We start from the raw sequence: 23,029 nt of genomic DNA on the forward strand, positions 1-23,029 counted from the left end.
TGGTGCCTTCTTGTAGAGGCATACCAATAGCCAAAGCCTCATGAAATATCACTAACTGTTTACTATTCAGATATTCATTGGCTCTACATTTGTGTAGAGTGAGTAGTTATTAAATTGTTTTAAAATGGACTAATGAGTGAATACAGCCATGGAGAAGCTGAGTAGTAGCCACTAAAAATGTTTAACTAAAGCAAAAGGGATGAGTAATGGCACAAACTAATTTTTCACTACATCAAAAGTTTAAAAAAGATGATAATTTTAAATATATGATAGTCTTATTAATCTTGAAACAGATTATGATAATTCTAAACCCTACTGTCACTTTAATAATATCAGCTCATCTACATAACAGTCAAATTTCAGATTTAAGGATGTTTTCAGGTATAACTTATGCCATGTAAGTCACCAAGATAATAAAGAACTTTCTTGACATGGATGGGATATATATGTGTTGGTTACATAGAAAGGATGAGGTGATGCTGGACATAGTAGCACATGCCTGCAATCCCATTGATTTAGGAGGCTAAGGCAGGAGGATCACAGGGCAATTTAGTAAGATCCTGTTTCAAAAAAAATAAAGAAGAAATTAAAAAAGAGCTGGGGTGTGGCTCAGTGGTAAAGTATACTGGGTTCAATCTCCAGTACTGCCCCCCACCTCAAAAAAAAACAACACTGAGGTAAGATTGAGAATGTATAAAAAATGGTGGGTATTTGTAAAATATATTCTCTACTTAAAATAATTTTGCAGCTTTAAATGATAGTTTTAATTGAAATCTTTTCATTTTAATGTACTATACTAAACTTGCATTGCCTTATTCTTGTCCTGTGCTAATACTTTAGTTATGTTTCTGCTGTTTAAATTGTTGTTTCACAATTAAATTATTTTTCTTTATGTTAGAACAAGTTGCCATGTATATCTATGGCAGTATATCTTTGTAAACTTACAGTTATCTCATGTATCTTTTTCCCTTGGAATTTTCTGCCCTTTCCCAGTCTTGTACAAACATAATTATTTCTTTTAACCCATTTCTGTCCTAATTTTAACAATTAATTTTTACCTAATTTTTTTGCATAAAATGCATTCACATGGTTCAAAAATAAAAATGATATAAAAAGGTGCATAGTAAAAACATTTCCCCACTTTTGCCCCTCTCCCTCATTCCTTCTTCTACCCTCATCATGAGCTAAAAACTTTGATTAGTTTTTTATTTGTCTTTAAAAAGCTTTTATATCTTTAACCTTTTTTGGTGTTTTGTTTCTAAAATGTTATGTTTTCTTTGCAATTTATAAATTATTTTACCCCAAATCTATTCACTTTACAATACACCTTGGAGATAGTTCCCATTTATTAGTTAGATCTCATTGTCATCATTCTTTTTCCAGTTCCATAGTGTTCCATTGTATAAATGTACCACTTAAAAAAAAAAAAACAGTTTCTTATTGATGGGATTTTGGTTGTTTCCAATCTTGTTTTTGTAAATACTGCTGTCATAAATAATCTTCCACATCCTGGTGTGGTGGTGAACACCTGGAATCCCAGTGACTCAGGAGACTCAGGCAAGAGGATCACAAGTTTGAGGATACTCTCAGAAACTTAGAGAGTCCCTGTTTCAAAATAAAAACTAAAAAGGGCTAATGGTGTAGGTTTTGTGGCAGAGTACTTCTAGGTTCAATCTCTAGTCCCCCCTGCCCCCGTCCCAACAAAATTCTACATACATGATTTCTTATTTGTGCATGTTTATCACTAGGATAAATGATTAGAAATGGGTCAAAGGGCAATTGCATTTTCAGTTTATACAGCACTAGATGAGAGTACTTATCCATAGCCCTACACAGTGAGTTGACAGGTGGGAAAAATTGTCTTGGCATAGTTTTAATCTGTATTTCTTTTATAGACAGAATTGAACATATTTTCATTGCTTGAGAATAATTTGAATTTCTTTTAATGTGACTTTTCTGCTGATTCTTCTCTCATGTTGCTAATCTTTCTTTTCAATTTTAAGATGCAATTTATATTTGCCCTATATTGTTGTAAGTTAAAATGTCTTTTCCAGGTTGCTTCCCCCCAGCCTTTTTTTGGTACTGGGAATTGAACCTGGGGCAGAGAGCATGCTAAGCATGCACTTTACCACTGAGCTACAACTCCAGCTCTCAGGTTGTTTTATGATGTTGCTTATGTTTGTGGTTTAAAAACTTAATTTTACAGAGGAAAAAACCAAGCATACAGAGGTTATTTTTGCCTAAGTTTATGCAAACCAGTTAGTGGCAGAGCTAGGGCTATAATTCAGAGTTAACAAGTGATTATAAAAAAGAGGTATAAGAGAAAGAGTGATAATAACTCATGCAACACATCGATTTAACAAATACATTTAACCAATATATATTTAGCACTTACTATGTGCCATGCAGTTTCTAAACATAGGTGGCCAAGACAACATCATATCATAAATTGACAAAGCACAATCTTCTGGGTAAATTGAAAGGTTACCCAAGCACATGTCTATGCATGTTCATAGCAGCACTATTTACAGTAGCAAAAAGTACAAACAGTCCAAATGTCCATATGGATGAATGGATAAGCGAATGGTGCTATGTGCATACAATAGATAATACCAATAAAAAGAATGAAGTGATGATACATGTGATAGATAACCTGAAAGAACATTATGCCAAGTGAAAAAAGCCAGACACAAAATCATATATGATTTTGCTTACATAAAATACATATAATAGATAAATCCATAGAGGGAATGCATACTGGTGATTGCCAAGGATTGAGAAAAGATGGAAATGGGGAGAAACTGTTTAATGGTAAGAGGTTTTATTTTAGAGTAATGGAAATGCTTTGGGACTAAAGGGAGGTGTTGGATGCACATATAAATGTAACAAATTTAACTTACAACAACATAGGGCAAATATAAATATAATATGAATGTACTAACTACCCCCATGAATTGTTTACTTTAAAATGGTAAATTTTAGCGAGGTATGATGGTGCATGCCTGTAATCCCTGCAGCTGGGGAGGCTGAGGCAGGAGGATCACAAGTTCAAAGCCAGCCTCAAAAAAGGGGAGGTGCTAAACAACTCAGTAAGACCCTATCTCTAAATAAAATGTAAAATAGGGCTGCTGATGTGGCTCAGTGGTTGAAAGTCTCTGAGTTTAATCCCTGGTATCTAACCCCATAAAGGTTAATTTTGTGTTGTGGGAATTTTACTTCAATAAGTTATTTTTGAAAATCAGATGGAATGGCTGGTTATAGGTAAAAGGGAAAGGTCATGTTCAGATATATTGAAATTAAAAATTTTGGAAAGATACCCACTTAGAGATTTCTAGAAGAAACCAGAAATACAAGTCTGGAATTAGGAAGAAGGGTGAGAGCTATAAAGATATGAGGAAACAATAGCTGGAAATTATGAAAACAGATGAAACTTCAGGAGAGTGGAATTTATATAGAGATTATTATCTTGGGGGCAGAGCTTCTGGGAGTTAAAGAGGAGGTGTAAACTAAAGGAAATGAATGGACTGTCAGAGGGGTAGGGAAAAATGAATTACTACAGCATCATCAGGTCAAGAGAAAATTCTAAAAGGAATAAATGGTCAATAAATTAATCAGAGAAATAAGGAAGTATAAATATTGAGAAAAGAGTAAGCTCAGGTAAATTAGGTCACACTGTACTTTATTAAAACAAAGTGAAAACACTGAACATAACAAATCATGTTCTGTATCTTGTAATATAAAACAAAACTGCAAAATACGTTGTAAAAGATGTTTCTTCCTAGATAATTTTGTTTGCTTTGATTTGGATAAATAATGTTTAGACAAAGAAAAATATCATGTAAAATCTAAATCAAGATCTATAAAATTTTACTGTTAGAATTTCTTTAGTACCTAACTAGGACTGAAGACTATATGCATCTCTTTGGATTTAAAAAAGATTCATTTGGGCAAATGACAGGTCTAGAAGGAGTAAGAACCTGACATAGTAACATTAATGACTTAAGTTTATAATAATGTTTCTTCAACTCACATCTAATGTTTTGAGCCAAGGTAAAAAAAAGGATTAAATGTATAATAAGTTATGTATATTAAAGTGAAAAACTTCATTAATAAAGGTTAATGTCACTAGATGAGTCAAACCTATTTGTTACTCCCAATTAAGTTATTCATAAATAAAGCAGTTCATTCATATATATTATTAGGGTATATCTTAGTCTTTTAAATTCTTAGGAAAGTTTAAAAATGGGAAAAAACCCATTAGTATTAGTATGTTTACTTTTGGTATTTGTCAGTTGACTGAAAAAAATACAAGAATTGAATTCAATTGAATTGAATTCAATGACAATTTTAAATGAAATATGTTTCATTAATCATATCAACTTCCAAATGTCATTGGAAAAATACCTATATTTGCAAGACATATAGTCTATGGATAATGTTTTATACTCATATGCACTTGTAAATACTATGCATAATTTACTTGCTTTCCATAGTCTCTGGCACACATGTTAACACAGTGTTTCATTTTTTTTTTAAATTTTTATTTTTTTTAGCCATATCCCCAGCCTTTTATTATATTTTACATAGAGACAGGGCCTCACTGAGTTGCTTAGGGCCTCAGTAAGCCACTGAGGCTGACTTTATTTTTTATTTTTATTTATTTATTTATTTATTAGTTGTTCAAAACATTACAAACCTCTTGACATATCATATTTCTCATTTTTTTTAATATTCACAATTCTATGAGGTAGGTAGGTTAGTAATAGGATCCCCATTTTACAGAGTCTTAAAAAGTTAAACAGTGACATTTAGTGGTTCCAGATCCCTTGAATATGAATGGAATATAAGTCATAATCTCAGATACTATTTTCTTTTTAATTATGCTATATTGACTCTGCAGACATCCCAAAATTAATAGGTCCTTATCATCCAATAAAAAGCTAAGTTATCCTTAAACATCAACTTTCTCATCTCTTTTGTTCCTGTAACCTAAATTTGAGGGTTTAATGGAATCAGGGGTGTTGAGTCTGGAATACGGGAGTGGGGCAGCAGAGGTCTCCTATATCCCTCAGGTTTCTCTCATCTTCCTTGACAGGGATTGGTTGAATAGAAGCCGAACTTTCCTATGTAATAGCCTCTTCTTCAGCGCCAAAACATCTCCCTCTATAGGCTTTCAAAAATGAAATCTAGAGCTCCTCTCTTCCCATTTGTAAACTGAGAATAATTTCCAATGTAATTGTAAACTGTATTCAGATACATTCTAGGTGCATTTCTATTCATTCATTGAACAAACATTCTAATGTCTAAGCGACTTTGGGTCCTTTTTGTCCCCTCTTCCCCTTTTGATCCATCAGTCATCCACACTCCTCCTCTGGAATTTTGGGGATCTTCTTTTCCTCAGTATTCAAACGTGTTAATAATATCTCTCATCTAATTGTTAGACTGCAGGAGTCTTAAAAGACCACACAAATGCAATGTTTAGGTCCAGATTTGAATAAATTAACTTAAAAAAAACCCTTAAGACACAATCAGGAAAATGTGAACACTGATTAGATATTTAATGATATTGAAGAATTATTGTGAATTTATTTTTTGGTACAATGGTTATATGAGGATATATAAAACATATTTTCTCTTTTTATATACACACTGAAATATTTATGCATGTCTGTGATTGACTTTAAAATGGTCTAGTTGTAGTGTACAGTTGGAACAAGGCTATGAATTAATAATTATTGAAGCTGGGTGATGGTTACATGGGATAAGGTTCCTGACATTATTATTTATTAAAACTTTCCATATACATAATCTCTCATCTTAAAACTCCTTTGGATCAATAACTCCATTACTTTATCGCTCATTCTTATCTTTAAAGAGGAATACATTTTAACTCTACTCGTATCCTTTTTTCTGGTTCCTGAACAGTGATAGCTAGTTACTGTATCCACTAATACCATTGCTCTTGGTAAGGTCACTTTCTAACTAAAAAATCCAAAGGAAGCTTTTCAATTCTTACCGCATCTATGTCCATTCATTAATCCAAGAAATATTTACTGAACCACTGAATGTAAAAGGAATTCTTTTTTTTTTTAATTTTTTATTGTTGGCTGTTCAAAACATTACATAGTTCTTTTTTTTTTAATTCATCTACTCATTTTTTTATTTTTTTTTAATTTTTTTTTAATTTTTTATTGTTGGTTGTTCAAAACATTACATAGTTCTTGATATATCATATTTCACACTTTGATTCAAGTGGGTTATGAGCTCCCATTTTTACCCCATGTACAGATTGCAGAATCACATCAGTTACACATCCATTGATTTACATATTGCCATACTAGTGTCTGTTGTGTTCTGCTGCCTTTCCTATCCTCTACTATCCCCCCTCCCCTCCCCTCCCCTCCCCTCTTCTCTCTCTGCCCCCTCTACTGACATTCATTTGACTCTGAGGGTCTCCTTCCATTTCCATGCAATTTCCCTTCTCTCTCCCTTTCCCTCCCACCTCTCATCCCTGTTTAATGTTAATCTTCTTCTCATGCTCTTCGACCCTACTCTGTTCTTAGTTACTCTCCTTATATCAAAGAAGACATTTGGCATTTGTTTTTTAGGGATTGGCTAGCTTCACTTAGCATAATCTGCTCTAATGCCATCCATTTCCCTGTAAATTCTATGATTTTGTCATTTTTTAATGCAGAGTAATACTCCATTGTGTATAAATGCCACATTTTTTTTATCCATACATCTATTGAAGGGCATCTAGGTTGATTCCACAGTCTTGCTATTGTGAATTGTGCTGCTATGAACATCGATGTAGCAGTGTCCCTGTAGCATGCTCTTTTTAGGTCTTTAGGGAATAGACCAAGAAGGGGAATAGCTGGGTCAAATGGTGGCTCCGTTCCCAGCTTTCCAAGAAATCTCCATACTGCTTTCCAAATTGGCTGCACCAATTTGCAGTCCCACCAGCAATGTACAAGTGTACCCTTTTCCCCACATCCTCGCCAGCACTTGTTGTTGTTTGACTTCATAAGAGAACTCAAATTACTAGCATACGGGATGAAAAAGGCAATATCACAACAGACACTTCAGATATACAGAAGATAATCAAAAATTATTTTGGATCCTTATACTCCAATAAATTAGAAGATAGTGAAGGCATCGATAAATTTCTTAAGTCATATGATCTGCCCAGATTGAGTCAGGAGGATATAGACAACCTAAACAGACCAATATCAATTGAGGAAATAGAAGAAACCATCAAAAGACTACCAACTAAGAAAAGCCCAGGACCGGATGGGTATACAGCAGAGTTTTACAAAACCTTTAAAGAGGAACTAATACCAATACTTTTCAAGCTACTTCAGGAAATAGAAAAAGAGGGAGAACTTCCAAATTCATTCTACGAAGCTAACATCACCCTGATACCTAAACCAGACAAAGACACTTCAAAGAAAGAAAACTACAGACCAATATCTCTAATGAACCTAGATGCAAAAATCCTCAATAAAATTCTGGCGAATCGGATACAAAAACATATCAAAAAAATTGTGCACCATGATCAAGTAGGATTCATCCCTGGGATGCAAGGCTGGTTCAATATACGGAAATCAATAAATGTTATTCACCACATCAATAGACTTAAAAATAAGAACCATATGATCATCTCGATAGATGCGGAAAAAGCATTCGACAAAGTACAGCATCCCTTTATGTTCAAAACTCTAGAAAAACTAGGGATAACAGGAACATACCTCAATATTGTAAAAGCAATCTATGCTAAGCCTCAGGCTAGCATCATTCTGAATGGAGAAAAATTGAAGGCATTCCCTCTAAAATCGGGAACAAGACAGGGATGCCCTCTCTCACCACTTCTGTTCAACATAGTTCTCGAAACACTGGCCAGAGCAATTAGACAGACGAAAGAAATTAAAGGCATCAAAATAGGAAAAGAAGAACTTAAATTATCACTATTTGCAGATGACATGATTCTATACCTAGCAGACCCAAAAGGGTCTACAAAGAAACTATTAGAGCTAATAAATGAATTCAGCAAAGTGGCAGGATTTAAAATCAACACGCATAAATCAAAGGCATTCCTGTATATCAGCGACAAATCCTCTGAAATGGAAATGAGGAGAACCACTCCATTCACAATATCTTCTAAAAAAATAGAATACTTGGGAATCAACCTAACAAAAGAGGTGAAAGACTTATACAATGAAAACTACAGAACCCTAAAGAGAGAAATAGAAGAAGATCTTAGAAGATGGAAAAATATACCCTGTTCATGGATAGGCAGAACTAACATCATCAAAATGGCGATATTACCAAAAGTTCTCTATAGGTTTAATACAATGCCAATCAAAATCCCAACGGCATTTCTTGTAGAAATAGAGAAAGCAATCATGAAATTCATATGGAAAAATAAACGACCCAGAATAGCAAAAACAATGCTAAGCAGGAAGTGCGAAAAAGGAATTCTTTAAATCCTATTATAAAGATGAAACAGAAATGGGTCCTCTTCTGCTAGAAGTGCGTCCCTTTGGCTTTATAACACCATTCTGATATGGTTCTTCTCCTTTTTTTATTGTCTCCTTTGAAAGTTTATTTTCCTTGAACCTTGAATGTTGGTGTTTTTAAATTTATGACCTTGTTCCCATCTACACACCACACTTTATATGCACTAATAACTGCAGCTCAGACCCTACTTTGGAGATTAAAACTGGTATATTAAAACTCATGCTAGTCATTACTACCAAGATGTCCCACAGGATCCTAAAATTCAAATTGTTCACAAGTGAACTCAATGACTTCCTCTCAAAATTGTTCCTTAACTAGGATAACCTACCTTGATAAATAATATCATCAAAAATAGAATACCACTCAAAATAGCCATTAGTCTTAAGAGGTTAGGGTAAGAAGAGGGTAAGAGGTCAATTACATGGAAAATGGGAAAAAACATACAAAAGCAAATAGTGTGATTCTCAAGGGGTGTTAATTGCATCATCATCTTCACTTGGAACCTTGTCAGATTAAGCAATTATCTGGCCCTACACCAGCTCTACTGAATTAAAAACACTGGAGGTAGGCTCTACATTCTGTTTTAATAAAACCGTCAAGTGATCCTGGTGCATGTCCAAATTTGAGAATCCTTGAATTAGAGCATGGGTACAGGGCTTTCATATAGCTGCTCAGGCTAAGGTTGGGGAGTTGTGACCCGAGTGTGTGAGAACCCAGGCCAAGACCCATTTTTCCTTCCATTCTCCCTTATTCTACAAAGAAATAATGGTTACCAAGTTCTAACATTTTATCATTTTTAATAATAATTTATATGGTAGAACATATGCACAGTAAAATATATAAATCTTAAGAATACAGATTGATAAATTTTTAAGTAGCCACCATACAGATCAAGATGTGGAACATTTTCAGTACCCTCGAAAACTTCCTCATATCACTTCTTAGTCATTACCCATTCCTTAGGTAATCATGAATCTGATTTGAATCATCATAGCTTTGTTTTGTCTATTCTTGAAATTCAAAGAAGTAAAATGTAAATAAAAAAGTGTCTGATTTCTTTCAGTCAACATAATGTCTATGCAGTTCACTCATGGGAGTTGAATATATCAGTAGTTAATTCTTTCTAATTATGTATTGGGAATATATTATAATTTATTTCCATCATTAACCTGCTAATAGGTATTTAGGTTGTTTGAATTAGGAATTAAAATATTGGGGATGGGAATATAGCTCATGATATAGCACTGGCCTAGCATGTTTAAGCTCCTGGGTTCAATCCTAAGCATCACAAAATAAACCAACCAAACCACATGGATTGAATGTTTGCTATTATAAATAAATCTATCATTTTCATACATGTCTTTTGATGGAAAGAGGCACTAATTTCTCCTAGGTATCACCAGGACTTATGTTTGTATCTGTGTGCACGTATTTGGCTTTAGTAGATATATTTATCAGTTTTCCAGATAATGTACCAATTTATATTCTTGTCAAAATACCTCTGCTCTAGAATTTTGCTCTTCATGTTCTAGCCACTAGTAGCTTTAAACTTTACCATTGTTCAGCCTAGTAAGACTGTTAGGGTTATACTCTTTTGCAGTCCTGTTGAGAGTTCAGGACTTTATATCTCTGCCATCTGCTAATCCCTAAAGAGTAATCTGCTGTTTGTACCTATATCACAGTATGATTAATAGCAATAATGTCGATAACATTCTTGGAGAGTGAGTATGTTCCTTCAACAAATGAAATACTTTAAATATAAGAATCTGTCACTTTTATTTAGAACATAGGGTTAAATATATTCCATTTATAAATGAAATTGAGACATATAAGTTATTTGTCAAGAAACTAAGTTCACAGAAAGTCTTATAAAATTCTGCTTACAAAATTATCACAAAAAATAAAAACATAATAACTAACGTGAGAATGGTTGCTCTTCACAGGTTAGTAATAACAATGAATATTTACATACTATGACTGTTGATATTTTACAAAAATACTTATAAGGCACATGGGCCAACTTTAAGAATCATGTCTTTCATCTTTATATTCCAACATAGTATCTGTTAAATAGTATTTTTAACCTATGCTGAGTAAATGAACATATACACATATACATAAATATTGATGATTAAATAATATCATACTTCTGAGTTCACAAATACCAGAATTAAGTAGGATAGACAATACTTGATCAGAATACTTAATATCCAACATATCAGAAAGATTCATTAAACAAATGGAAATGAACTTTAATAGGGAATCAGTACTGTGGGCATCTATCCATAGAAGACTTAGGTGATTCATTTTATCATATTCTCTCTCAGTACATAATCATGACTACATAGAATACATTTGGCAAATACTTGTTGAATCAATATTTATACCTCTATAATATATCTCTTAGATCCAATTTCTCCTTTCTATTAGTTTGAACTACAATAGTTTTCAATACACCTCCATTTTCCTCCTTTTACAAAGAAGCTGTGGTTGCCATACTAATCCTCATAAGCTATTCTGACAATAGGATTTTTATTTTTATTTTCAAATTTCCTAAATGGCTCCTTAATAGCCAGGACCTTTCATAAAACAAACAAACAAAAATGCACAAAGAGTGCATAGTACAAAAGCTTGGCACCAGCATTCAGCTGGAAATACTGCTACATTGCTGAAAATTAATGAACTTGAGCTGGCAAAAGTAGTTATCCCTATGTGTTAAAATAAGAATGTATCCCTATGCAAAAAATCAGTGTGTTATGTATTAAAAGTAGTGAAATAAAATGTAGATAATTTTAAAACAATCTCTGCTCAGTTCTTCAGTTTCCCAGCTGTTGTTTACTGCTGGGTTTCTTAGGGCCCCACCCTACACAAGAATAGTTTGGCAATCTGTTGATGACCAGTAAGGAATTTGTATCCAGATTTTTGGGCTCCTACTCTGCAGTTCCCTCTGCTTCACAATTTTTGCTCTTCAAGTTCCAGGCACTAGTAGCTTCAAACTCTATCTTGGTGTATTCAACCTAGAAAGACTGTTAGGGTTATACTATTTTGCATTCCAGTCTGGAAAGTGCCTTTTAGGAAAAAGCAGAGATGAATTTGGTACTCTACTAATATGCTCTCCTTCTCCGAAGAGTTATAGTTTCTAAGATTATGCCTATGCTGCTTATTCTCAATGCATTCAAACAGTGTGGGTATGTTGCTCAGTTCTTATTGATATTTCTGGAAAGCACGTCCAAAATAAACAGTCATGGCTGAACTAAAAACTAGTGATGAAAGTCTTTTGTTGGTTTCTCATTTTTCTGTTGGTTTCTTTAAACATTCCATCAGTGGTTATTTTATATTGTGACTTTAATAATGTCAATATTTGATTTTTTTCACAGACTAATCTATTGTTTCTGCTGACTCTCATTCACGGTAGATTACTTCCTTATGTGTTTGGTGATCTTTCATTGTGAGATCATGTTTATTTTAACATAAGCTATTCCTGGAAACTTAAGGTAAAGTTGTTTACTCTAAAGAGAAGTTGTATTTGTGTCTGCTCAGAAGCAGACCTGGGACATATCATCTCTGGCTATTCTTTGAAAATCATTATATATTATTTATTGTTTTATTCCTGCCTGTTCTATATTACTTCTGATTTCTTATTAAGTATAAAACCAAAACAACACCAGGTTTAATCAGGCAGAGCACAGTACTAAAAAGGTATTATCATTCTTGTTTTGGAAATTCTACTTAGCACTAGTATCAATTAAAGACATATTACTTCTTTTGTCAAGTATAGAAAAAAGAACAGCAACAGAAAAAAAGGGGGAGATGTGTAATTATCAAAAACTCCAAAGTAACAGGTTTCATATAAATTATAATTCTATTTATCCTTTGACAGTATAAAACACCCATAATTTAAAAAATTAAAAATGGAAACAGAAAACAATGTACTACATCTTATAAAGAGATTTACAGCTAAGATATCTGGTTGTACACACCCCTTTTCTCAACCATTTTGTCATATTAATTCTTACAAAGATGTCATGATGTTGGATCATCAAGATAAATCCTCATTTTTGCCCAACATAATCTACTTGATATTAAGTTCTTCCAACCTACATTTTTGAAGTTGAATTTTATACATGTATGAATCAAAATGAAGAATCTAAAGGGTATCGAAATTTTAAGACTGGGGCTAGTCTCAATCTGAACTGTTTATTTTTTTATGATAACATGTTAAATGCAGTTACTTTCCCTGAGTGAATAATTTACCAGTTGACAAGCCTAGGTGAAAGGTTATAAATACTTTAGCAGTAGTTACACTGAGATTGAAAATGAGGGCCATTAAAAAAAATTACTATAATGAAAAGCAAATTCAGTAAAAATAACTTTGGAAAAAACCTGACAGACCTAACTGATAAGAGCACATAACTAGAATATTCAGTAGTATATCTTAATGTCAGCCTCTTTTATATGCATTCAACTAATGAAAAGATATTTTCTAACCCCTCAATTAATCAGTTCTATCTGATCACATTTATTAAATGGGAAATAACTAACAGTTTCTGATGGATCCAGCTCATTTTTATTGCTTTTTATCCCCAAAATATAGACATCTAAAATAATAAAAAGAAAAATACCATGCAGTGAAAAAATATCTTATTCACCAAAATTTTAAGGAGAGAAAAATTATTTTCAGGTAAGTTTTTAAGTTAAATTTAGAATTTTCCCATTTTCTCTTTTTAATGTGTTTAACCTTTCAAAATCTGATCTTTTGACAATGTCTATAAAATCTTGAAATTATTGCTATCAGCAATATAATTTAGATTTTTTAGTGGATGGGGTAGAGAGAGAAGATGGGAGGGGAGGGAGGGGGGATGGTAGAGGATAGGAAAGGTAGCAGAATACAACAGTTACTAATAGGGCATTATGTAAAAATGTGGATGTGTAACCGATGTGATTCTGCAATCTGTATTTGGGGTAAGTAAAATTGGGAGTTCATAACCAACTTGAATCTAATGTATGAAATATGATATGTCAAGAGCTTTATAATGTTTTGAACAACCAATAAAAAAAATTAAAAAAAAAAAACTTGAAAATACAGAATAAATAAATTTATTTATGCCCCCAATGCTAATCTCAAGAGAAATTACATCTTGAAATGTAAAAGTAATATTAATTAAGTAAGTAAATTTAAGCAGGGAGGGCTGGGGTTGTGGCTCAGCGGTAGAATGCTTGCCTCGCACGTGAGAGGCCCTGGGTTCGATCCTCAGCACCACATAAACATAAATAAATAAAATAAAGATATTGTGTTCAACTACAACTAAAAAATAAGGATTAAAAAAAAATTTAAGCAGGGAAAAGTACAAAAATTCACATTTATTTCTTCCAGTATTTAAACCTAACCACTTTTAACATTTTGTGTATTTCCTTTTAGTTTTTCTTTTTTCCCTATACATAGATTTGTAACGTAGTTTACTCATATAAATTTTGTTTCCTTCCCCCCCACCCCCCCCAACCCCACCGCCCCACTAAACATGAGATCATAGAACAAATTCTATTGTTTGGGAAAACTGGTTAAGAGAATACAGTCACTAATAGATAACTGTGCTTTAGTATTCACAGTTTAAAGACTGTTTGCAGAAAACATGAAGCCTAAGAATCAGGTATTTGTGGTTTCTTATCTGCCTATTGTATAATTCTACTAATCAATTAACAAATACCAAACGAAATGTTTAATTTTCAAGGTAATTTCACTTCTCACCTTTTGAGCTGCAAGATGGAGGGCTGTTCTTTGGCTATGGTCAGTTTTATTGACATTTGCTCCTGCCTTCAGGAGAGCATCTGCACAGTCCAGTCTGTCAGCCAGTACACAGTACATAAGTGGTGTTCTTCCAAATTGGTCTTCTTTGTCTTTAAGAGCAGAGTTTCCTGTAAGTACAAGAAACAGTGATATTTAATAATGTCTATCATTAATATAAGTAGGAGTTACATTAAATGTTTATTATTAAGCACTATACTAGTGCATTAGATATATTTCTTCATTTTTACTTACACTGTGAGGTAGATATTGCTATTCCTGTATTATGGAAACTGAGGTTCAGACAAGTTAAATAACCTGTCGACATTCATACTGAAAGTAAGTGGGAGAGCTAGAATTCAACTGATTAATGATTCTACAGGACATTCTTCCTCTAAGACTGAATGAACATTTTGAGATATGGAGTTACTTATGTTCTTCCCTCCTTTCTTTGGTTAACAAATGCTTATTTAGTGCCAATCATATACTAGGCAATGCATATGTTTTTATAAGTGACACAAAAATGAATCATGGTTGGTTTTACATTCTATCCAAGATGGACAAATACACAATATCCTGATCTTCCTGCTAATTACAACTAAAAACCCTGGACAAAAAAGTAAAAAGAAGTAAGAAGACAAAAGTAAAAAGAAGACAAGAGAAGGCAGGCTGAGGAGGGTCTTGGAAACTTGACAATCTGGTGGCAAGTAGTCTGAAGTTTTTTTTCTTCTGTGTCTAGCTATCCCAGTGCTAGAATAGCCTAAAATCTGGAAAAACCCACTGGCACAGATATAATATTCCCCAAGAGATAACTGCTCTCTCCAGTCAAAAGATCAGGTAACCCTGGGAAGTAAACTCTTTTGATTAAACCTGCTCTACTCAAAAGCACATACTAAAAAAGAAACCACACCTCTTCTTCCCAATAGGCCCTGCAAAGACTATGGGGAGGAGTTCAGTCAACCATAGCTGCCTAAATTAAGCAAAGGATCACAATGAGGTGGTGGTATACCCTTTCTCAACCAGAGAACAGGGGAGGGTTCTGGAGAGTAGGAAGCTAGAGAAAGTTCTTTAAACTGATGCATGGGTTCATAGATGCTTTTGAGCAACCCATGTATGGAACTGATCCGAATCTAAACAGCAAAAGCTCTGATAATTAAACTCTAGGTAGAATACTTTCCAGGTCCTAAATTGGCCTAGGCAGCACAGAAATAGGGCAGACTAGAAAAGCCCTACAAGAGCTCTGAAAGATAAATTGATATTTTATCACAGTCCACAAAACTGAAATAGAATATTTACTCCAAACTGAAACAGATTGTTAATCTACTAAAGTAGAATATTTAAATAGAATCTAGCCTTATTATATCTAAAATGTTCAAAAGACATATAATAACAAGTATTAACAAGGATATAGAGAAATCAAAATCTTCACATAGTGGTGGAAAGAATATAAAACGGTGGAGTCACTTTGGAAAATAGTCTGGCAGTTCCTCAAAACCCTAAACACAGAATAACCATTTGGCCCAATAATTCCTTTTTTTTTTTCAATAGTGGTGCTGGGTATTGAACCTAGGGCCTTGCACATGCAAGACAAACACTCTACCAACTGAGCTATATCCCCAGTCCTCCACTTTTAAGTATACATTCAAGAGAAATGAAAACATATCTACACAAAATCTGGTACACAAGGTCTACAGCAGTATTATTCATAATGGCCAAAAGATGGGCACAATTCAAGTGTCCATAAACTATTGATCAACTGATGAGTAGATAAACAAAATGTTGTATATCCACACATTGAACCATTATTCAATAAAAGGAATGAGTTTTAATATATGCTACAACATGGATGAATCTTGAAAACATTATGCTAAATGAAAGAAGCTGGTCAAAATACCACATGTTGTATGATTCCACTTACATGAAATGTCTGGCACAGGAAAATCTATAGAAACAGAAATAATATTAATGGTTGCCTAAAACTGGGGGCAGGGATTGGATTCCCAGGATCCCAGCTAAAGGGTTCAGATTTCTTTTGGGCGGGAGGTAATGATATTATTCAAAAATTAATTATAGTGGTATGTGTACAACTCTGTGGACATATAAAACCACTAAATTGTACTCTTTAAATTGGTGAATTGTATGACATGTGAATTATATCTCAATAAAGCTGTTAGAAAAAGCCCCACTATATATAAATAAAATAGAATACTAAAAATGCTTAATAAATGGAAAGGAAAACAGGAAAAGTGAAACAGGAATTAAAAACAGAAGAAACACAGAGTGAACACAAACTGGAAATCTTAAAATTCTAACATCCGTTATTAGAAAATGAAAGACTGAGATGGATAAAAAATAAGAGGAGCCAAATATATGCTATTTATAAGAAATTCACTTAAAATAGGATGACATAGGTAGCTGAAAGTAAGAAAAAATATGCAAAGATATAACATACAAATATTAATCAAAAGAAAGCTGAAGAGAAGTAATATCTAATAAGGTAGACATTGGAGCAAAGACATTTATTATAATAGTAAAAAGGTAGATTCACTAAGAATATATAGCAACTCCAAATGTATATGTACCAAAGATGTACCAAATAATAGATCTTTAAAATATATGTAGCAAAAACCGATAGAATTGAGAGAAACATTTGAAACTTTCAAAATTATAGTTGGTCACTTTGACTCCCCTTTTCAATAATTGCTACAACCTCTAAAATGAAAGTCAGCAAGCATACAGAAAAATGAACAACATTATAAAGAAACAGGATCTAACTGATATTTGTTGAATGCTTTGTCTAATGATAGCCAGATACAGTCTTAAAATACCCATGGAACATTCACCTTCAAAACAGACAATTTCTGAGTTATAAAACCAAACAATAAAGGATTAAAAAAAGGAAGTCATACCAAGTATGTTCTCTGGTAATAATGTAATTAAACCAGAAACCAGTGTCAGTATCATAACAGGAAATCACCAAATTCACTTTGAGATAATCCATGGGTTAAAAAGAAAATCTCAAGGGAAATTTAGAACATAATTAAAGGAATGAAAATAAAAATATTGTTGTAAGATTCTTACCCTATAAATGAGGGAGGCTTACAAGGAAATGTACAGCATCGAATGTTTGCATTAAAATATAAGGACAGTTTCAAACCAATGATCTAAGTGCTTATATCTTGGTATTCTAAGAAAGGAGAGCAAATTTAACCTAAAACAAGCAGAAGGAAGGATAAAAATAATAACAGAGATCGATGAAGTTAAAAATCAGAAAAACAACAGAGAAAAATCAATGAAGCTAAAAGTTCTTGGAAAAAAATGATACATCTGTAATAGGATTGATCAATAAAAATAGCAGACACAAATTTCCAATATCAGGAATGATAGAAGGGGCCATTTTTCAGAGCTTGCATACATTAGAAGGAAAACAAGGAAAAGCAGAACTATTTTATGCCCATAAATTTACAGTTTAAATTCCATGGAAGACATAATCACAGCCCACTTACAATACAGATACCCTCAACAGTATTTACGGTAGGCAAAACTCTAAGGTAGCTTCCAAGTTACCCTAGTATATATGGTGTGTGTGATCCCTTCTTCTTGAGTGTGGGCAGGGCCTGTAAATATGATCAGATGTCATTCCCATGATTAGGTTCTGTTTTGTGAAAATTTAAAGGGATTTTGCAGATGCAATTAAGGGCCTTAAGCATTCAACTTTAAATTCATCATATTATCTTGGATGCATATATGTATATATATGTATTTATGAACCTATTTATTTACTTATTTATTTCAATTCTGGGGATTGAACCCAGGGCCTCATGCATGCTAGGTAAGCACTCTATCATTGAGCTACATATTTGATCCCTTGTGTTGCTTTTTGCCTTGTGTGTGTGTGTGTGTGTGTGTGTTGCTAGGGATTTAATCCAGGGCCCTGTGCATGCTAGGCAAGTATTCCACCATTGAGCCATACTCCCTACTCCTCCTGTTGCTTTTTAAAAAAAGTTCAGGTCAGAGATGGAGGAAGTTGGAGACATTTCAATCAGCAGAAACGCTCTCCTCAGGCCTTAGAGAAGCAAGGTGCCATAAATCTTAAAGCTAAAAGAAGGTGAATTCTGCAAGCATGTACTTGGAATAGAATTTTGATGTTTTAGATGAGACCTCAACGTGGCTAACGCTTTGACTGCAGCCTTGTGAAACCTTGAGCAACAATGCCTGCTAAACCATATCTAGACACTTGAATCACAGAAACTGTGAGGTAACAAATGCTATTGTTTTAAATTCAGTTTGTGTTAATTGTGGTACAGCAATATTAAACTAATGTAGTATGCTATCTATTAAAGAAATTAAATTTATAATAACCCTGCCCATGAAGTACTACTAAGAACAATGTGTTCAAAAATTTCCAGACATGACAGGCATGGTGGTGCATGCCTATACTCCAGTGATTCAGGAGGCTGATGCAGGAGGATCACAAGTTTGAGACCAGCCTTGGCAACTTAGTAAGATCCTGTGTCAAAATTAAAACAAATGAACAAATAAAAATGTTTGGGGGAATGTAGCTCAGTGGTAAAGTACTCCTGGTTTCAATCCCCAGTAACAAAAAAAAAAAAAAAAAAAAGAATTCCCAGAAGCAATTTTTATAGAAATGGATATGTGGTTTTAAAATTGGTCTACAAAAGCAAAAGGAGTGGAAGGATAAAAGTATTTGGAAAAGAAGAGAAAAGTTGGAGGACTCACACTATTTGATTTCAGGGCATACTATAAAGGTACAATCATGAAGATACTATAGTAGTAGTAAAGGAACAGACATGCAGTTCAATATAATAGATTTGAGAGTACAGAAACAGATATATATATATATATATATATATATATATATATATATATATAATCAATTATTTTTGACAGAGCTGCAAAGACAAACAATCTTTTTAAACAAATGAAGCTGGAAAAATCTAACATTCATAAGCAAAAACCAAAACCAACCCAAACTATACTTTGCACCTGTCCTACTCAGTTTGGACTGCTATAACAAAGTACTGTAGCCTGGGTAGCTTAAAAACAACAGAAATTTACTGTACATAGTTGAGGCTGAAAATCTTGAGATTAGAGTGCCAGCACATTCAGATTCTGGTGAGAGCCTTCTTCTGGGTTGCAGACTCACAATTTCCTGTTGTATCCTTACACCATGGGAAAAGAGAGAGTTTCTGGGGTCTCTTTTATAAGGGGACTAATCTCATTCATAAGAGCCCCACCATTTGGACCTAAATTTCCTTCCAAAAGTCCAACCTCCTAAGAGCGTCACACTGGGGGTTAGAATTTCAATATATGAATTTTGGGGGAAACATAAATATTCAGCCTGTAATTGAACAATTTGCAAAACTATGTTAAAATGAATCACAAATTTAAACATAAAACCTACAACGATGTAAAACTTTTAGAAGAAAACCAAAGTGAAAATCTTTGTGAACTTGAGTTGGGTAAAGATTTCTTAGAGATGATACCAAAGAAAAATCCACAAATAAATTAATAGATTGGATTTTATCCTAATTAAAACACTTTTATATTTGAAAAACATTGTTAGAAAATAAAAGGACAAGAAACAAACTGGGAGAAAATATTTGCAAAACACATATCTGATAATGCCTTCATTCCAGAGTAAAGATCTCCTACAACTGAATAATAAAAAGGCAGATAATGAAATTAAAAGATGGGCAAAAGTCTTGAATAGACATTTCACCAAATAAGCATATGAAAAGGCACCCAACATCATGAATACACAGGGAAATGTAAATTCAATCCACACTCTGATACCATTACACATCTATTATAATGGCTAAAATGAAAACAAAACAGAAGCAAACTTTACAATATCACATGCTGATGAGAATATAGAAGTACTAGAACTCTCAGACATTACTGGTAGGAATGCAAAATGGTATAACTATTATCAAAATTGTCCGTATTTTATTAACTCAATTATACACTTATCACATGGCCTAATAATCTCTTGCTTCGTTATTTACTCAGCAGAAACAAAAACATGAAAGCCTATGTTCACATGAAAACCTGGAAGTAGATATTTATGGTAGTTTCATCTTATTGCTAAAAACAAGAAACATCTCAATTGTTCTTCAACTAGAAAATTAGAAAACAAACTATAGTACATCCATACAATGGAATAATGCTCAACAATAAAAGGAATGAACTACTGACTCTCCAAACATGGAAAAATCTCAAACACTTTATGCCAAGTGAAATAAATCAGTTTCAATGGGTACACTTGCATGATTCATTTATACGGCATTCTTGAAAGAAACTATAGCAGGAGACCAGTTTGTCAAAATTAAATAACTGTATACTAAAACAGGGGGAAATTTACTGTATTACATCTCAATAAACTGTACTTAACAATAAAAACCAAAAGATGCCAAACTTCTCCCATGTACTTTATTTTTTCTATATTTTTATTGATTCTTTTTAGTTATACATAACATTAGGCTTCATTTTGACATAATAGCATGGAATATTACTTACTCTAAATCAGTTCCCAATACTTTCCCTTTTCCTTCCCTGCTCTCTCCCATTCCCTTCCCTCTACTATACTTATTTTTCTGTTATTATAGTTTTTTTAAAAATATTGCCTTGTGGATATACATAATGGCGAGATTCACTGTGGTATATTCACATATATATAGGAAAGTTAGGTCAGATTCATTCCACTGTTCTTCCTTTATCCATCTCTCCTCTTTCCCCCACAATTCCCTTCCTCTACTACACTGATCTTTCTTCTATTTTGATTCCAGGCACTTCAAGTGAAAAAAAAGTTGCTACAGAGAACGATCAGGTACTTATACACTAGCTGAAAGTAACTACATGTATGTATTGAGCAGGAGGGAAGCCAGTTATTTCCAAATCACGGTTGAAGTAATCTTGGATATATTGGGTCCCAGAAAGACTTAACAGTCTCTTAGATGACTTACTTTGCTAATATGTTTCCATGCATATTGTTAATATAACAAGAAAGGTCATTGCTCTTGAAACTGGAAGAGCCTTACAAATATATTCAGGTTGTGTATAATTTCCGCAGGAGGCAGGTGGTATTTTTCAGAACCTTGGTTGTAAAGATGGAAGGCAAGTTTTGCATTTGATTCAACATATCTAAAATAGAAACCTCTGTACATAAGGCTTCTAAGTGGTACTGCTGGGTATTCTCTGAAGGGCCTCCTATATCTAGTCCAGAAGGTTCCAAAGATCCTATCACTACATTTATAGATAGGTTCTCATTTAAACCCATATTTACCAACTTAAAATGTGGTATAGTTATAAAATCTTCCTTTAATTGGTTCAAGCCTTTCTGGAGTCAAAGTGATACTTATAAAGAAAAAGCTAAAATAAAGTCCAGACTCTGGTTGACTTTCAACATGAGTAAAGGGCCATCCTACCAGAGTCTTATTTGTTAATGTTAAGCAAAGATAGTAGTTACGGGTATTAGCAAGATGACAGTAATTAATTTTACAAGTTCCCTTAAGGTGGGATTCCTCCTTTTAAGCTCTAGTAAGAGAGCAGATTTAGGAATTGTAGTCACGAGAATAAATGCAAAGAAATGGAGGCAATCATCACATAATTGTAATTGCTTATGCTCCTCAGGGTCAAAGTGAAGTCAGAATCATGGGACTAATAGGTAAGTCTCTATCCTAGGATAGAGAACTCGAGCGATTGCTGCCTCTTCCCAAATCTGCTGTAAAATTCAGGGAAATTTCAAGTCTTATCTCCCATTCCTGACAGACTTTGTTTGTGTGTAATTGATATTTATATTTCCCAAAAGAGAAGATCTAATTGGGTCATGTCACTACCATCCAACATGTTGTGCCTGTAAGGCAAATTTTGTCTATTTGAGGAAATTGAAAGTATATATCCCTTATTCATTATTAGAAAAAGCAACAATCAGCCTCACTTGGGTCCTGTCTTGGGTAGCTTCGGGGTGAGAAGGGGAAAGAGATGGTGGCTTCTCAGATAGTTTCTAAGTAATGTGATATCATCAGATTCAGGGCTTCCTGGCCAAAAAAAAGTAACAGAGAGGTCTACGCATTTATTTTCCTCCCCTAATCCCTTTCCTTATTTTATTCAATTATAACATTCAACTCATACCTATCAAGTCGACATCATAACTTATTTTGAAGGTCAAATAAAATGATTTATTGCTTGGATATGAATAGTAACTGCAACTTATTATACAAATGTAGGACTTAAGATAAAATTAATGTTTACTGGATTGGAGTGCATTAAAAATTTGCATTGTAGCAGGGCACAATGGGGCTTGGGAGGCTGAGGCAGGAGGAATGCAAGTTCAAAGCCAGCCTCAGCAACTTAGTGAGAACCTGTTTCAAAATAAATAATAATAATAATAAAATAATAATAAGTAAATAAATAAACATAATAATAATAATAATAATAATAATAATAATAATAATAATAATGGGCTGGGGATTGACTCAGTAGTTAAGCACCCCTGGGTTCAATTCCTGGTAAAAAAAAAAATGCATTCTTGTCAGGAACAGTTAATATAGAAAATAGCTGGTGAGTGTGCTGTTTGGTTTTAATTATTCTGGCAACTGTGGAGATGGTCTCTAATCCATGACCAATAAATGGGTGCTTGCTTAACTGGGGCTGGCATTCTGCATATGCTCTTTCTGAACACAGTTCAGAAAGCTGAGCTGGAACCAT

At 33.5% G+C, this 23,029-nt stretch overlaps 1 protein-coding gene across 4 annotated transcripts in view; it reads right to left on the bottom strand.

The window, feature by feature from the left end:
• Positions 1-23,029, bottom strand: part of Invs (inversin) — a 163,665-nt gene that overhangs the window by 123,825 nt on the left and 16,811 nt on the right. For all 4 annotated transcript variants that reach the window (XR_006854587.2, XM_046457231.2, XM_046457232.2 and 1 more), the window contains exon 3: positions 14,264-14,430. Coding sequence is in view for 3 of the 4 variants with exons in the window: in XM_046457231.2 (XP_046313187.1) it covers positions 14,264-14,430 (167 nt within the window). In the remaining variant the exon portion in view is untranslated. The remainder of the gene's footprint in view (positions 1-14,263; positions 14,431-23,029) is intronic.

Source organism: Marmota monax, unplaced genomic scaffold (genome assembly GCF_021218885.2).
Source record: "Marmota monax isolate L192 unplaced genomic scaffold, Marmota_monax_Labrador192_F-V1.1 WCK01_AAM20220418_F8-fsc00069, whole genome shotgun sequence".
In the NCBI taxonomy this organism is placed as follows: Eukaryota; Metazoa; Chordata; class Mammalia; order Rodentia; family Sciuridae; genus Marmota; species Marmota monax.